Source organism: Dipteris shenzhenensis, chromosome 26, assembly GCF_047967505.1.
Source record: "Dipteris shenzhenensis isolate YYH24624 ecotype China chromosome 26, Dip_SZ_1.0, whole genome shotgun sequence".
In the NCBI taxonomy this organism is placed as follows: domain Eukaryota; kingdom Viridiplantae; phylum Streptophyta; class Polypodiopsida; order Gleicheniales; family Dipteridaceae; genus Dipteris; species Dipteris shenzhenensis.
The window spans coordinates 28,696,898-28,713,224 of NC_141621.1; the positions used below are offsets into that span (position 1 = coordinate 28,696,898).

General features: G+C 44.5%; 1 protein-coding gene across 3 annotated transcripts in view; it reads left to right on the plus strand.

Annotated features, from left to right (window-relative positions):
- LOC147884918 (Metallo-hydrolase/oxidoreductase superfamily protein) overlaps positions 1 to 16,327 on the plus strand; it is a 122,764-nt gene that overhangs the window by 93,427 nt on the left and 13,010 nt on the right. For all 3 annotated transcript variants that reach the window (XM_087397539.1, XM_087397538.1, XM_087397540.1), the window contains 2 exons: positions 7,300 to 7,376; positions 12,512 to 12,631. In XM_087397539.1, coding sequence (XP_087253665.1) covers positions 7,300 to 7,376; positions 12,512 to 12,631 — 197 coding nt within the window. The remainder of the gene's footprint in view (positions 1 to 7,299; positions 7,377 to 12,511; positions 12,632 to 16,327) is intronic.

Sequence of the window (16,327 nt, forward strand, 5' to 3'; positions counted from 1 at the left end):
CATGGAGCAGTAGCAGAGAGCCACTAAGGCTCTCAACATCAGAGTACGCGGGATCCCACGCACTGAGGCTACACCGATGGTAGATGCGACTGCGTTCGTGGTTGCTATCCTGGGTGTGGTTGAGCACAGGATAGAGAGGGCATGGCGGGTGGGGAGTGATCCCAACCGAGAGCAACCCGTGATCATACGGTTCCATGACACTCAGGCACGACTTTCAGCTCTACGATGCAGGTTAGTCCTTTGAGATCAGCTAGCGATCTCTATGGATGAGGACCTCACACCTCTACAGGTTGAGGAGAGGCGCTCTTTGCTGCAGCAGCGGGATCAGGTCCAGAAGGAGGGAAAGTGGGCAGTGGTATGAGAGGGACGACTTCTTACAGGCCCCCGTAGGGCACCTATCCCCTCCCCTACATAGGGAAGCGGGGTCTATGAGACTCAGATATCCGAGACCTTGTCCTGCACGATTTGGAACTGTAATGGTACCTTATGGTCAGAACCAGGGAACTTCTCAGAATCCTATATAGGCCACAACATAGTCTTCTATACAGAGACACATCAGAGTCCAGAGCGCCCTCTTCCAATAGTCAGCTGATATACATGGGAGTCTGCCTACAAAGATGAGACGAGGGGTACAGGAGGAGTTTGAGGTTCAGGTGGAGTTGCAGTCCCTTTCATTTCCACACTTTGGGAGACCATTTCAGTAGAGTAGAGAGACACACATTCCAGATTTCTTTGGATCCGGATTCAACACATGGACCGCCGGGATTTGTTTGTCGCAGTTTGCTACTTCCCCCCTGAGACCTCCCACTTTGCCAGAGATATCCGAGATGATGATGAGACATCCCCATTTGCTGCCCTTTATCAGTCCATCATTGACTTTTCTAGCCGTGGAGAAGTCTCTCTAGTAGGGGACTTCAACGCGAGGACAAGGGCCCGTCAGGTACCACTTCTTGACTTCAGAGACGATTCCACTCTACTTGCCAGATATTGACCTTGAGGAGGCAGGTATGCTACGGGTTTCGACTGACAGGCGAGGTCCATTCTCATCTTATGGGCAGGCCCTATTAGACCTCGACAGGATATATGATCTCGTTATCTATAATGGTCTTGACAGATGGCCCGCTTCAGGTGGTTTCACATGCTTTCTACATGGGGGGGCCTCCAGCGTTGTTGATTACATCATGGGATCCCCTGTCTTCACATCTCGCATTATTGACTTCACTGTAGCACCTCTGCTCCCAGGGGCTGATCATACATACCTTTTCTTTAGCATCTCCATCTCCCTTCGCACAGCACCTTCCACCCCACTCAGTGCTTACTCCACCTACCACGATATACGCTTTGATCGGGATCACTCACCTTCTTACTCTGGCCGTCTGTACATACTTCTTGCTTATATTGGCTTCATACCCCTTTTAGAGGATCGTGCTGCCCTTGTCACCCGCTCACTACACAAGGCTGCCATTCACGCTGTCTCCCACACCACCCGCTCCACCCGTCCACCACTCCCTGGAATCGTACCCTGTAACAGTTGGTACGATGATGAATGTAAGGCTTTACGCCGTCAACTCAGATTCGAAACCAAAAACAGTCTTCTGAGCGCACCAGAGACACTACGTGAATACCGTAGACTTGTACGGAGGCAGAAACTAGACTTCGTTCGTCGGAACGAGGAGGAGCTATTGAATATTTTGTTTAGTAACAGACTTCTGGCGGAGATTTCTAGAAGGGCGGTCCCCTCCGCCACTCACTGACACTCAGATCTGGCTTGATTATGCACGCACACTTTATGACATCCCAAATCAGCCAGTCCCTAACACCTCACACATGCCTCGTCCCACATCCTGCACCCTCTTCCCTAGAGGAGGGGTAAAGGATGCCGTAATGAAACTTCATAATGGCCGAGCGAAGGATCATGAGGATTAGCCTCCTAGCCCCGATCTTAGCAAAGCTTTTTAATGAAGCAGTTTGTTTGGGATTTCCACACACTTGGACCATTAACACTATCTCACCCATCCACAAGGCAGGTGATCCCATGAGCTCGGAGAACTACAGGACCATTATGATTGGACATGTCATGTTCAAGATTTATGCATCAGCAGACTTGCAGAGTGTCGAGGACTTAGAGCAGTAGGACAGGCCGGATTCCGGCGTGATCATGGAACCATGGACCACATTCTCATGCTCAGATGTATCATCGAGGAGGCGAGGTCACAGAAGCAGAGGGTTTACTGTTGTCTTGTGGATTTTCGCAAGGCATTTGACACGGTCTCAAGAGCTTGCCTCATACGGCGCCTACAGGACTTGGGTTATGACCAGGAGATCATTTGGGGTGTCATGGCACTTTACGAGAGAGTTTCTGGTAGAGTTCGGGCTGGATCCGGATGGACAGACGAGATCATGAGCACCTTGTTTGGCCTCTACATTGACGAGCTTGAGACAGTGATGCAGACACAGGGGGGTGAGGTTGCTCTCTTGCGCACGCTGATCCAGATTTTGCTTTATGCAGTTGACGTGGCTCTCTTGTCTTCCTCACAGAAGAGGGGCTTCAGAGACACCTAGACACACTACAGTCCTTTTGTGAGTCATTAGGTCATCACATATCTGTACCGAGTTAGTAAATATGGGGATTATACCTCGAGGCGTAGCAGGCTACCATGGATAGCTCTATCCTCCTCTATGGCACTTGCAGCAAGATGAGACCAGAGGTGCTGGTATGCACGTACAGAGAGATGGTTTGAGCGATTGGGGCTCCACATGGATAGACTACCTCCCTTCCAGTACAGCATGGATGCTCCGTTTTCTCCCCTCTTATCTCACGAGGTCAACCAGGTTATCCGTGAGGATCTACTACAGCTACACACATTTCGGACTTGGTTGAGACCGAGTGAACTCCTAGTGAAGCTTAGCTTCTACAGAGATCACTTCTTACATATCACAGCGGAGGGTTTCATTGACCCACCAGGATACACACAGATTCACCTACCCCACTTGCTGAGGATCTCTCTTGAGCAGTTCCGGGTTTCTTCACATAGACTTCGCATTGAGAGCAGCAGAGCAGAGCGACTACCTAGGGAGAGGCGCATATGCACACTGTGTGAAATGCTGGAGGTTGACACAGAGAAGCATTTCATCTTCAGATGTCTTGTGTACTATGAGATCCGAGGGCGTTTCCACTGCCTCTTCAGGGATAGTTATGAGATTTTGGCCTGTTTCCTCTCCTACCCAGACTAGCGGTGTTTGGCAGGTTTCATTCATGAGGCACTTAGACACCGTGACAGGATACTTCGAGTACGGAGATAGGAGCAGACTTTTTCCTCGGCTGATCTCTCTCAGAGCTCTATCACGGAGTTCTTTCAGCTAGATCACATGGACCCCCACGAGACGAGGCCTTGACATGATCGTGACTCGGAGCTTGTGACCCGACAGCTCAGACAGAGGGTCGACACACAGATCACACTCAAGGACATCCCCTCCTTTAGAGTCGGAGCCTGATCGTCGGGGGTCAGAGTAGCCTTGGTCAGACGCAGAGCTACGACCAGGAGACGTGCCAGGACCACACCTCTGAGTGGCCGACAGCACTCTATTGCCGACTTCATGCCTCCACTGCCTCATCCATCCTGATATCTGGCTGCTATCGATGATGATGATGATACTGATGACGATGCTGAGACTGATATATTGTCGACCATCGACATGACTATGTTGTACTTCGGACTTAGTACCGCTATTCTGCATTTTTGCATTTTGCATTGGTATGGACGCTCGTTTAGTAGCTCCACTACCACAGTTTGTTGTATCAGGATTTTCACAGTCTCATAGATCCATCGGTCTTCTGAAGATTTTAATAAACTTTCTTTCTTTCTTTTTTTCTTTCTTCGGGTTCATGGGATCCCCTGCCTTGTGAATGGGTGAGATTGTATTAAGGGTCCATGTGTGTGGGAATCCAAGGCAAGCAGCTTTGTTAAAGAGCTTCGCTAGGATCGGGGCTAGGATATTAATTTCTTATGCATTGAATTCAGTGCATAACCCCTAATGAACTTTCGCATGGCCATTATGAAACTTTGTCATAGTGTCCTTAACACCCCCCTTAGTAAAAAGTGTGCAGGAGGTGGGGCAAGGTGTGTGAGAGGTTTGGTGTGAAATGTCGTAATACCTTGCGAGCATAAGTGTACCCGACTTGTGTGTTTGTGAGGGGTGAAGGGGACCATTGCTTTAGGAATCTCCGCCAGAAGTCCTTGGAGTTGTTACTAAACAAAATGTTTACTAGATCCTCCTCATTGCGACGAAGAAAAGCGTGCTTCCTCCTACGTACCAATCAACGATACTCGTGCATCGCTCAAAAGTTGTGCTTGGTCTCGCATCTTAGTTGACGGCGTAAAGCCTTACATTCATCATCGTACCAGTTCTATTACAAGGGAGAGTCCCGGGTGGTGGTGGACGAGTGGAGCAAGTAGTATATGGGAAGGCGTGAAGGGTAGCCTTGTGAAGTGAGCGAGTGACTAAAGCCGAACTATCCTCTAGTAGGAGTATGAAAGCGATATAAGTGAGAAGTGTGTGGAGGCGGGCAGAGTATCTAGGGGAAAGACTACGGTCGAAGTGTATGTCGTGGTAGGTGGTATGAATGATCGATGGCGTAGGTGGTACTGCAAGATGGGGAGTGGAGATACGAAAGAAGAGTCAGGTGTGATCAGTTCCAGGAGGAGGTGGTGCAACTGCGAAATCACTGATACGGAAAGTGAAGGCAGGGAATCCCATGATGTAATCGTTAACATTGGAGCCCCTTCATGTGGGAAGCAAGTGAAACCACCCGAGGAGGGCCATCTACTGAGACCAATCAAGGTCTGGTAGCAAAATAGCATCATCCTTGAAATCGAGGAGTGATACTTGACGTGCGCCTGTCCTCGCATTGAAGTCCCCAGCAAGGACTTCTCCACGGCTCGAGAAATCTACAATATGTGGATATAGGGCTGCATATGGTGACGTCTCAGGCTCCTCTCGGACAACAAAGTGGGGATCTCGGGTGGAAAGTAACTGCAACAAACAAGTCCTAGCTGTCCATACGCCGGATCCGGATCTAGAGAAATTTGGCATGTGTATGTCTCCTCTCTACTGAAATCGTACTAAAGAGAGATGGCCTATGAGTACCGCTGCTCCTCCTGAACCTTGTGCTCCGCCTTTGTCCCTTGTCTCATCTCTATACGCAGTCTCACGAGTCCCAGGTGCACCCGCTGACCACTGGTAATGGACGCTTTAGATTCTGGTGTGTCTCTGTGTAAAAGACTATGTCCTGACCTGTGTAAGACGTGAAAGGGTATGTTATTGCTATGTGGGCTTCAGGAAAACGATTGACATTATGCCCTATGTATGGCTAATCAGGTAACTCTACTAAGGTAGACTATTTGGGCAGTAATTGCACTTTATGAGCCAGTCTCACAACAGGCTATACAACAACAAGATGGACACAAGAGTGTACATGTTTGGTAATACTATGAGGGGAAAGGGGTCAGTTTTGGCCTAGAAAGTGGTGCTGATTTTCTTCCTGGGTCCATTAATTTTGGCACTATCTACTTGGTAACCATTTTTTATTTTATGTGGGTCACCTCTGCAGGCCCTACTTTATCTGATTAACAAGAGAGTAATTCAAAAGCGACTAGTTTGTGAATTTTGTTTTTTAAAGGTATGCAACCTGTCCTTTTCATGTTTTCAATAGTGGTACAAGCACGTTTTATCTTCAAAGCTTGTTCAGTAAAAGGCACATTATGTGTCTTTGTCTCATTTGGTTGACATCTTAGATCCGTTTGTGGCTTTAGTTACCCCTTCCTTCAAAGTGCTTGTTCACAAATTTAGGCATATAATTTCTTTTTTGTTACCACATGATGTCAGTTGTCTTTTGGTTGAATCAGTATAGAGCTCGAAATAAAGCCTCATTCACAAGAGAGGTGGAGGCATGCGTAGCTCCTCAGCCATACTATGGCTCCTCAGCCATACTATGCCTCCTCTATACAAACGAGAGCTCCACTCACACCAAACAATGGTGAACAACTAACTATATGGCTGGTTGGCTCTACAGTTATAACTGCAATGTCACTATTAATGGTAGAATCTTTAGTGTAGGGCCACTGACAATCACGCTGCAAAGTGCAATGTGGCCCAAATTGCTTCAAAATACAAATAGGCCAAAGGGCATGCTATCGGGTTTGATGTGAAATGCAATATTTAGGGCCTCATATCTTGGTCAATATATATCCAATTTGGACCGGCTTGAACCATGGTTTCGTACATGGAAAAGTATTATTTTTTTGTGTCTTTTCTAGGCACTTTTAATCATATTTAAGTATCTTATTGTTGCATATTCTGACATCAGTTCTAGACACTATTTTTAACTAATGAAACAAAAAGATGAACACAAGGATATATCCAACCCAAAGGGCCCTTGTGACAGCATATTAGGATGTCCAATTGTCTTCAACTTCAGTATGTGTTACAGCCGGTTAGCGCCTTTAGCCCCTTTTTATGAGCTCTATTTTCCTTGTATTATCGTGTGTGATCCTTAGCTCTATTAAACAAAGTTCTTAGCTGAGGTCTTGTTAGATATGGCTTGATAGTTAGAAATCATAGTAGGCATTCCCATGCATTGCCGCTGAAGTATGCTTTTACTTCTGTTTGTTTTCTGGAATGAGCACTCACTCTTTAAAAAATGATACATAAAGTGCATAATTAACTGTTTTTTAGAAAATTTGATTCTCTCAAATGATCTTTAAAACTAATATCCTCTACACTTTATGTAGATTAGGGTATGTTTCTGAAGCTGCTCTATCTTATGCCTTCATTTGAATCCTGTAATCTGTACCACTTTACTATTTTTTATTTCCCCTTAGCAATTACACATATGAGCACTTTTTGTGAAACGTGGACATGTTTGTGTAAGCCATTTCTGCTAACTTTTCTATAGCAATGAGCATGATCTTGAATAGTAAAACCTTCTTTACCTGAAGCATACATGATCTCAGGACTTGTTTTGGAAATCTCAAGTTAAACCTTGAAGATACTAACATGGGAGGCCTATGATATGAAGAGCTACTGGGGATGTGCCTAGTATTTGAGCTCTCTCACGTGCTTGTACTGTGGATAATTCAAAATGGTTCATTATGCTATATTTTATGGGTAAAAGATTCTTTGGACGATGTAATTGAAGAGTCCCATTCTCACAGATAGGTGCTTATGTTAAGATATTCAGTCAGCATTTCTTCGGGAATAACCTCCGAGAGCTAGTTTCATGACTCAGTGTTTGTGCAGGGTTGGATGATCTTCGTGATTGGACAAATAACATTCAGGATGTCGTTCCTATTTATGTGACTGAACGAGACCTCAAGGTATGATAGTCCAACATCTGTCACGTCAAAGCTATATTTGTACATCCTGTGCACATGATGCCCCAAGTTTAACTTCTCTCTCTTTACTTCTTTTCTGTAGGGTATGAAAGAATTTATAATAAACATTAAGATATTAAAGCAGATTGATGCTCTAGTACATTTAAATAATCAGGACAAGACGAGGAAACCAAGCAGTGAAAAAATCTACTACGTAAGGAGAACTCGGAGCCTATGCTGTGCTGCATGTGTCCTGGTATTGGTATAGCTATGGTGCATAGTTGTCATTGACATTTTATTGTTTGGGGAATGGCATGATTTAGATCCTGTAGATCACAGAAAATCATTTGGAACCTGCTAGAATGATTGCGTACTAGAGGATCCATGTTGGTAGGCTGCCAAAAGTATTTACATATGGGTCTTTTTATTCTATTCAATTCTGCACTGTAATGGAAGCTAGATCCTGCATGATGTAGGTAAGGTCATCTGATGATGGTCTGCATTGTAGTGGAGTTATATTTTATCATTTCAACGGAGGAGGGTGATACTTTTGTCAATCATAGTGATATTGGGTTTTTCTGAGGTCCCAAGCCCCAAGTTAACGGTCCTATCTGTATTGAATTGTCTCTCTTACAAGATAAAAGACACTTTCCGCCGACCCAAGACTGCAACGGAATTTTTTAAAAGAATGTTTGAAGCGATTGCTATGCGCCTTGGACCACTACCTGTTGCTGGATGCCCTGCAGCCTTCCCATTCCACCTTCGTTTTGCTCTTGTACATTCCTGATCCTCAACCCTCATTTGTACTAGCATGATCTTGCCATCATCCATATGTGCTCTTTATTTTCTTCCTCAATTCTTTATGTTGGTGTTAGGCCCTAGGACCACAAGGAGGCATATGGATGCACGTGGATGCATAGACATAGGTATTTGGAAGACATGGGCATGGGGAACTTAGAAGGTAAAGGGGTTCTTCGAAGTTGGGACCTTGAGGGTTTCTTGGAAGCTATATGGGCATGAGTATTTTTCATGTCTACATTTGGATAGAGTTAATGGACATGGAATGAAATTTAGGGTGTTTTGAAGTGCATTCTCTCTCTCTCTCTCTCTCTCTCTTTGAGTTTTCGGCACAATTGATCAGCGATGCGTGGTTATTTGCCTCTTCGGGGCCTAGAGACATAGAGATCAGCTCAATTTAGCGTAGAGGAGATCACAAAAGGGACCGTCAGAACCCAGTCAAAGAATGATTACAGACTTTTTCTCCATTGACCTGAGCCGGGGGCAGCAAGGAACTACAAGTAGCAGAGAGCTAGAGTGCACAACTCGATAGACTCGACCTTGGGTGGACACTCACATCAGGACCACAAAGATCTCCTGTCTACTCTTTGACCTAGGGAGTGACCCCATGGGAGTGATGGTAGCACTTGTTGGACGACGAGATTCCTCTCAAAGGTTATAGTGGAGGGAGGGAGTTGGACAGTGTGTGCATGCTGATCACAGTAGCAGTGATCCATCACTGATTTTCTTCCTTGACGATGCCAGACCTCACTAGACCTAGAGCCAGTGTTAGGTGAGTTCATCTTGTCTATCCCTAGCTGACCGGTGCAATTGATCCCATAGACAACATACACATGCATAGTTACCAAGGAAAGCCATTCTCGGGGGGAAGACCGTTCCATGGAGCCTAGGTACACTAGAATGTTTGTAACGTACCCGGAATGGATTGCGGGGATGGAATGCCAGAGGAACACGTTCCCTCGTTTTCGAAACTCGTCCCCTCTTAGTCGACGTCGTTCCACTTGGCGGCACTGTGCATGATTGTCAAGCGTTTTGCCTTCTTTCCCTACACTTAGACTTCACTCCAGCCCTCTCCAAGCCTACACTACCCTCAGCCCTCTCCTACCCACGCAGCCCTCACTCCACTTTGAGCCTCCTTCTTCCAAGTTCTTACGGCTTAACCCTTCCCTTTGCTTGAATTTGTAGCCCTTTTGCAAGAGTCCCTACCCCTTTCTCTCCCTTTGTTTCAAGGTCGCTTCCTCTTTCTACCTCTTGCAGCCTCGGTCCCTTATTCTTAAGCTTCAAAGTTCAGCCCCCTTTCTTCCAAGTTTTCACTTCTTAACCCTTCCCTTTGCTGAAAATTTGCATTTGCAAGAGTCCCTACTGCTCTCTCTGTCTGCTATTACCATGGGGTCATAACATTGACCCCTCTTCCCATGGACAAAATTAATTACACAATTTTGTTTGGAGCATTTAAAGTAATCTAGGCTTGCTAGGGCCATAACTTAGGCAAGACGACTCAGAATTTACCCAAATTGAAATTAGGGGTTAGGGCTCTTTGTGTACTATTTGATGTGCATGTGTGGTTGGGTTAATGATGAATACATGAGATTACATTCAACATTGAAGTTTAAGTCAATGCAATCTCGTTTTGTCCTTGTAAAAACTGAGCATTATCACCTAGCACACCAAGGGTCACCCGCAAGACCCAATATGAAGGCATTGGCAATTGTAGGGTGTATAAACCCTATGAGTGTGTATGGAAACCTTGTGGATGTTTGGATCATCCTAATCTCATGAGGCATATTGACAGGTGGAGGGTGGTCCCATAAGTAAAATAATGCCAAGTCCTACAGACTTGGACAATCCTACATGTTGTACAATAACTCCATATGATGTAGAGTTCAACCGATGCACTAGCTTTCAATATCCTGTCATCAAAATGTAACTGGAGCCGTACACTGTATAAGGTGTCAATTGTGGCTACCCTGGTGAAGGTCGCCACCACCATAGTAGGATGGTGTAGTCTCATGGTGTATAAACCATGTAAGAGAATGAACTCATTGAAACCAGCCTCAACAACGTAAAGGGTGGTAGGATCCACTTAATTACAACATACACAGTAATTTGACAAATAAATATACACCACGGATTAAATCGCAGGGGAGATAGAGTGTTCCTACTCAGAAACAAGGATACCGATTGGTCCCAAACGTTGGCGCCCCTTGTGGTATTTATTTAACATTCATTTGAAGCCAAGTGGCTGATTATGAAGGTCTTTGGGAAGTTGCACCACAGGCAACCAACACCCGCGGACTCCCCGTAAAGCCCACCCTGTAATTCCCTGCTCAACTCCAAATGGTGAAATGGCATCCAATTACTAGACAACCGTGTGTCCTTAGCGAACCAAAGCATGCAACAGAGACCCCAAAAGCATCCACTGTCTATGCCACAACTGCAATTGCACAACCAAGTGCCCAACCAGCCAAACACGGCTAAACAACTGCAAGACAAAGCCCTCAACAGCCAATCTCTGGTGCAATCAATCGACAAAGCACTCCCAAACAGGTTGCCTCAATCTATAGCCTCTCTGGCCACTGTCCAACAGCATACATCAACCTTTCTTCGCGAGGAAAGAAACCCAAATGCAATAACTAGCGAGCAACCAATCAGGGAATGGCAAAAGCAGGCAAAGACAAGCCTTCTTCTACCCAGTATCCACAGAAGAAGTCACCGGGCTGGAAAACCCTGGATCCTGCAAAGAAAAGCTGATTCTGCCCTGGCACAGTCCCAAGAGCAGCTTAGAAGAGAACACCCACGCCTGGAAAGTTACCAAAATCAGCAACAACACCCGGAAGACTCCAGAAATCAAATCGCAAGTTTCCCTACCAAGCTTGGACAGCCTGGCAGCAAATCGCAATCTCCTGTGGCAGCCTGGACAGCCTGGAAACACCTGGAAACAAATCGCAATTTCCTGTAGCAGCGTGGAAACACTGGACCAGCCTTGGAACAAGACGTAGTCACCTGGCACAGCCCGGAAGACCTGGAAATGAAATCGCAATCTGGAAAAGACACCTTGGCTGAAATCACAATCTGCAATAGGCTCCTGGATTAGGTGCGATTTCCTCTGGCGGGCCCTCGATGCACTGGAACTGACCCTGGCTGATGGCGATTTTCCCTGGCAGGCTCTGGAAGCTCCTGGCAGATGACGATTTGGCTCTAGCAGCACTTGGCAGGCTCTAGCAACTCACAACTGATGATCTGGCTCGTTTGGAACTGATTTTGGTCTTCTGCATCTAAAAGAAGGGCTCTGGGATCTTTTTGGGGTCCTGTGCTAAAATTAGCAATTTTTAATTGCACCACTCTTTTGGCCCCCCTATTGCACACTTTGGCCCTAGGAATTACTTGCCTGGTAACTGGGCGAACATTCACTATTTCCAAGGGCCTACTAGGGAATTTTAATTCCCCAAGTCCCGCCCCATGGTCGTACCCTCGTGCCCCAGAGGCTCAGGCAGTCACGCGCAAATTATAGGAGTGGCAAATCAAAAGTCCCATAATTTCACGTCCTCGTGACAGTCATGGTGTACAAACCATGTCCAAAAGAACTATGGTGTATAAACCACGGAAAAGTGATATCACTGAAGCTGAGAATGACCATATTGGATTTGAAGAAGATAACCAGTGCATAGGATTTTGGTGATGATAACAGGCCGGTGTGTGGAGTTGTGTAAGTAGAACTCATACATTACACTTGCACATGTAGAGCAAACATGTGCACAAATAATAAATCAATGAAAAAAATGTATCTGCATGGAGCAAAGTTGTTCAGAAAGTAGGCCTGTCACAATGAACTGTCTCTTTTGTAGTCTGTGCAATGATAATGTCAAGATCTTCTCTTAAGTGTTTATGAACTCCACTCATAAGCTTACGCTTGCTCTTGATGGTCTCTCAAAAATTACAGCCCCAAACAAGATCCACATGCTGTCGTGTTGGCTCACTGTCACCCTATCCCTGTCACAAATTATTCCACTCAAAACAGAACCTTGAGATGATGGATGTAACTTTGAGTGCTCATGCAACAAATCCGAGCATTTTTGACAGCGAATAACGTCTTATAGAAATTAGAAAACAGGACCTAGCTTTGTGCCTGCGCTGTTGAAACTAAATCCATTCGATATTCCCTCTTTGTTTTGGAGTCTCCTGTGACAGTTGTCAATTTTGTTAGCGTTTGGGTGATTGTTTAGGCATCAATATGTAATGAACATCAAAATGTAATGATTGTTTAGAGATCAATATGTAATGAACATCTTTTGGACACTTGTGAAATTATAATGTGGTATGCCAATATTTATGCTGTGCAGGTTATGAAAAAGACACATTACTACTTAGTTGACACTTCTGTTGTTGTACCTGGAGCAGCAGTTTCTAAGCTTCAGTTCCACCTTATCGCAGAAGAGCCATTTTTTGTTCATGGCCTCAAAGTATGTTTCTGCATCCAAAAGATTTTCTGAACGGAGTTCTATGCCATTGTGTGTACTTTTACCAATTCATTTTTCATTGGTTTGCATCTTTGATCACCTGCGAAGAATGTGATAAGTCAGATTTTTCTGACTGAGTTTCTTCTTGGGCTGCGAAAGGTAAACTCATCACATGGCAACGAATGTCAATATTGTGAAACCTGGAAAAGCTTATTGCTAAAAAAAGAGACTATTTGATTATGAGTTTGCACCCTTGAGTGTGGTGTGCGTTTCTTCCCAAGCTATGTAGTTATTGTGTAAAAGCATTCTTGCAGATGAAGAAATAAAACATGCGTATATCATATGCATTGTCAGAGATTCAGAGTTCTGAGATCAAGGGGTCAATGGGGATTTTGGTTCACTTTTTTGGGTTACCAAGTGTCATATGTAGCGCAAATTTGCAAGGTTCATAATTTTGCTAGGCCATTATTATGCAGGGTTTAAGGATGTGGAAGAATTCAACATGGAAAATAAGGTACAGTAGGTGAGAATTAAGGTTTCTGCTGTCCATGTAGAACCTAAAGCCATATTATAGAGGGATGGCCTAATAGCTGATTACAGATAAGAGCTAGACAGAGCTCCTGCTATGTACATGGCTAAGAATGGCAGGATTAGGATTTCCTGGTGGAGGATTTAATTGTGGTGAATGTTTTTATGTGATCTGACAAGGACGAGCAAGCCTCAAAATGTGTCTCAAAACCCAGAATATACATTGTGGTGAATGTAAAAGTCAACGTGATCATGAGAAATTCTTTTTAAATGGTGGCCCCCAATCCTGAGCAATATCTAGAAACAAGAATTCAAGAGGAGAGTAATGCTGCTTATGTTATGCCATCTCACAAAACCTTGAAGGAAAACTGTCTCAGTTTCTGTCAAATTGTATTTTCACAAATTTGGTTCAGTTAACCAATCCTTGGATATTGTAATGTGGCTACGGTTTGAAGTAAATTCTTGGATGGTCTAATGTGGTCACATGCTGAAGTAAAGTGTTTGTCTTATACTTTTGAAAACTCTGCAGTCAGTTGCAATATTAGGCTTTTGAGGAAATATTGCTGATTTGCTATTTATCCTACATTTTTCAGGTTAAGTCTTGAGTGTTTCATTTGATCCTTGTTTGTATTTTGTTTGCTCCAGTGGCTATTAAGATTTTTCTTTGGGGGACCTGCTGCACTCTTGCCTGCATAATTGTCATTTGCAATTTCTTGTCTTGTAATAGTCTTATCTTATACCCTGGACAGAAGGTCTGGCTGTTGTCACTCTGATATTAAACAAATAAAAAGACAAATAGGACACAAGGCCGTCCTTCTGGTCATCATCATCATCACCATCCAATCATTATGTCAAATGTGACAATCTAAGATGCACTTTGGTGGTGAACTATATTTTCTTTGTTTCTCTAATCCTCTCTCTTTGTCAGGAAGACCTATAACATTTATCCCCGAAAACTCTACCCAAATGATTCCATCTTTGTACCAGCGATTGTCTTTTGTTGCATCCATAGCTCTGTGTGGGAGTCCATTTTATCCATAATGTGTTGAGATAATGCTTGCCCATTCCATAGGTATTATCCTTGCCTCTGCTAGCATGCAGGGGTAAGGGGTTTGTCCCTTGATTCCCAACTTTCCTATGAGAAACCTTTTTTATTGCCTCTATTCTTTTCCAGTATTACCTAGAGAGTCCAATAGCCCAAGCTTGGCTTCTGTAGAGAATGATTTTTTACACCAACATTGTGCACAAGGACTTTCTCATCTCCCAGTTCCACAAGTGCGACTTTCTGCATTGGTTTTGGAAGCTGTATAGGGCCTTCAAGCCACACCCATAACGCTTTTCTCCACGCATGTATTCCATTCATAAGTGTTTGCATACTCTAGACCCAAATATTTGTGTGATGAAGACACCTCCAATTGTTTCCCTGCAAAAGTAAAAGATATATGCTGTTGTTATGTCCCAATGATCATGATCTTTCTCTTTGCAATGTTCACTTGCATTTCTGCTTGCTCACAAAACTTCCTTAGTGCATCCACGTGTCTTCTTTGTAGGCTACTTTTTCTTTCGCAACGAAGACTACATCGTCTGCATATAACAGAACCGGCAATTTGTAACCTGTTGAGATTTCATCCATTCTTTTATTTCATCAATGAAAAGACCAAAAAGAGCTGCTGGGATTGGACATCCCTATTTGACCCCTATATCACTGCTCATGATTAACTTTTCCTTTGAGGTTTATCCATCTAGTAACAGTCTTGCCAATTCAGCTAATACATTTTCATACAACCTGAACATTTCTTGTTTCAATTCTAGGGATAATTTCAGTTCCTCTATTCTTCCTCATAGGTTTGCGCGGAGTACACTGTCAAAGGCTTTCTGGAGGTCTGTGAAACAGTAATATAATCCCTTGTTCATATCCTTAAGTCCTTCTGTTGCATAGTCTCCTCCTCTTTTGTATTTCTTTCACAATGTGTTGCTTGCGGGCTGTGATGAGGTAATCAACCACCCCTTGTGGAATCTTGCATGTGTACTCCCCCATGTTATTGGTGCATACCGTTGCATATTTGTAGACTGAAACATCCGCAAAGTGTGAACACCATGTTTGTAGTTCCCTGGTCGTCCTTTGATGTTCTCTTCCATCCTAAGAGAGAAAGAAAGAACGAAAACTTATTAAAATTCTTCGAAAGATCGAAGGGGTCTATGAGAGTGAAAGAACCTGATACAAGGAGCTAAAAGGATGGAGCCTCTAAGCGGGCATCAACACCCAGGGCAAATGCAACATGTCCTTAATTATAGAGATACCGATACTTATGAAAAATCTCTCTACACCCATGGAGAGGCCATGATGTGGCAATAGCTGTGATAATCATCTAGAAGCTAGTAGAGGGGGCAAGCCTAGGTGGAGACTTGGTGATGTGAGAGGCTGTGGTAGCATAAAGCCTGTAATGGGGTCTTCACTATTGACGATGGTTGGCATGTGTGGTCTCCTTGCTACGTTGGACAAGTGCCACTGTCACCCACGTCGATCGTGCCTACGGTCTGGTAAGCATGGAGGGAAGGTTCCCCAATTTGATGTGTCTCAACTTGTTGGTGGGTCTACCATCTCTCTCTAGTCCTTCGGTCCACCATCTCCTTGAGACCTGTTGGTTTGTGCTGTTTGATTGGAAAAACTTAGTGATCATCCTCTGAGTGGAGTATGGCTGTATACCTTGATCTCACCTATGCGTTCTGAGGAATGCTCCCTGTGTCAAATGGCCTTGTGAATGAAAGTTGGTAGACATCGTTGATCTAGATAGAACAAGAAACGAGATAGAGGTTCGAAGCCATCCTTGAAGAGACAGTGATAGTGACCTCAGATCTCATACTATACAAGGCATCTAAAAGCGAAGTGCTCCTCCGACTTGATCTCTTGCTGATCACATAAATTACAGATGCGATGCTCTTTGGGTATGCCCTCAAGCCACCCACTCTCGATATGGAGTCGATGTGAGGAGACACGAAACTGCTGGATCGTTATCCTCAAGAAATAGGGGAGGTGAATCCATTTATACCCCGGTGGGTCCATGAAGCCCTTTTGAACTCCACAAGCAGTGGTCCTTGAGCTTCACAGGAAGCTCGCTAGGTGCCAACTAGGTCTTGAATGTGTGTAGCTATAAGAGATCCTCTCGGATA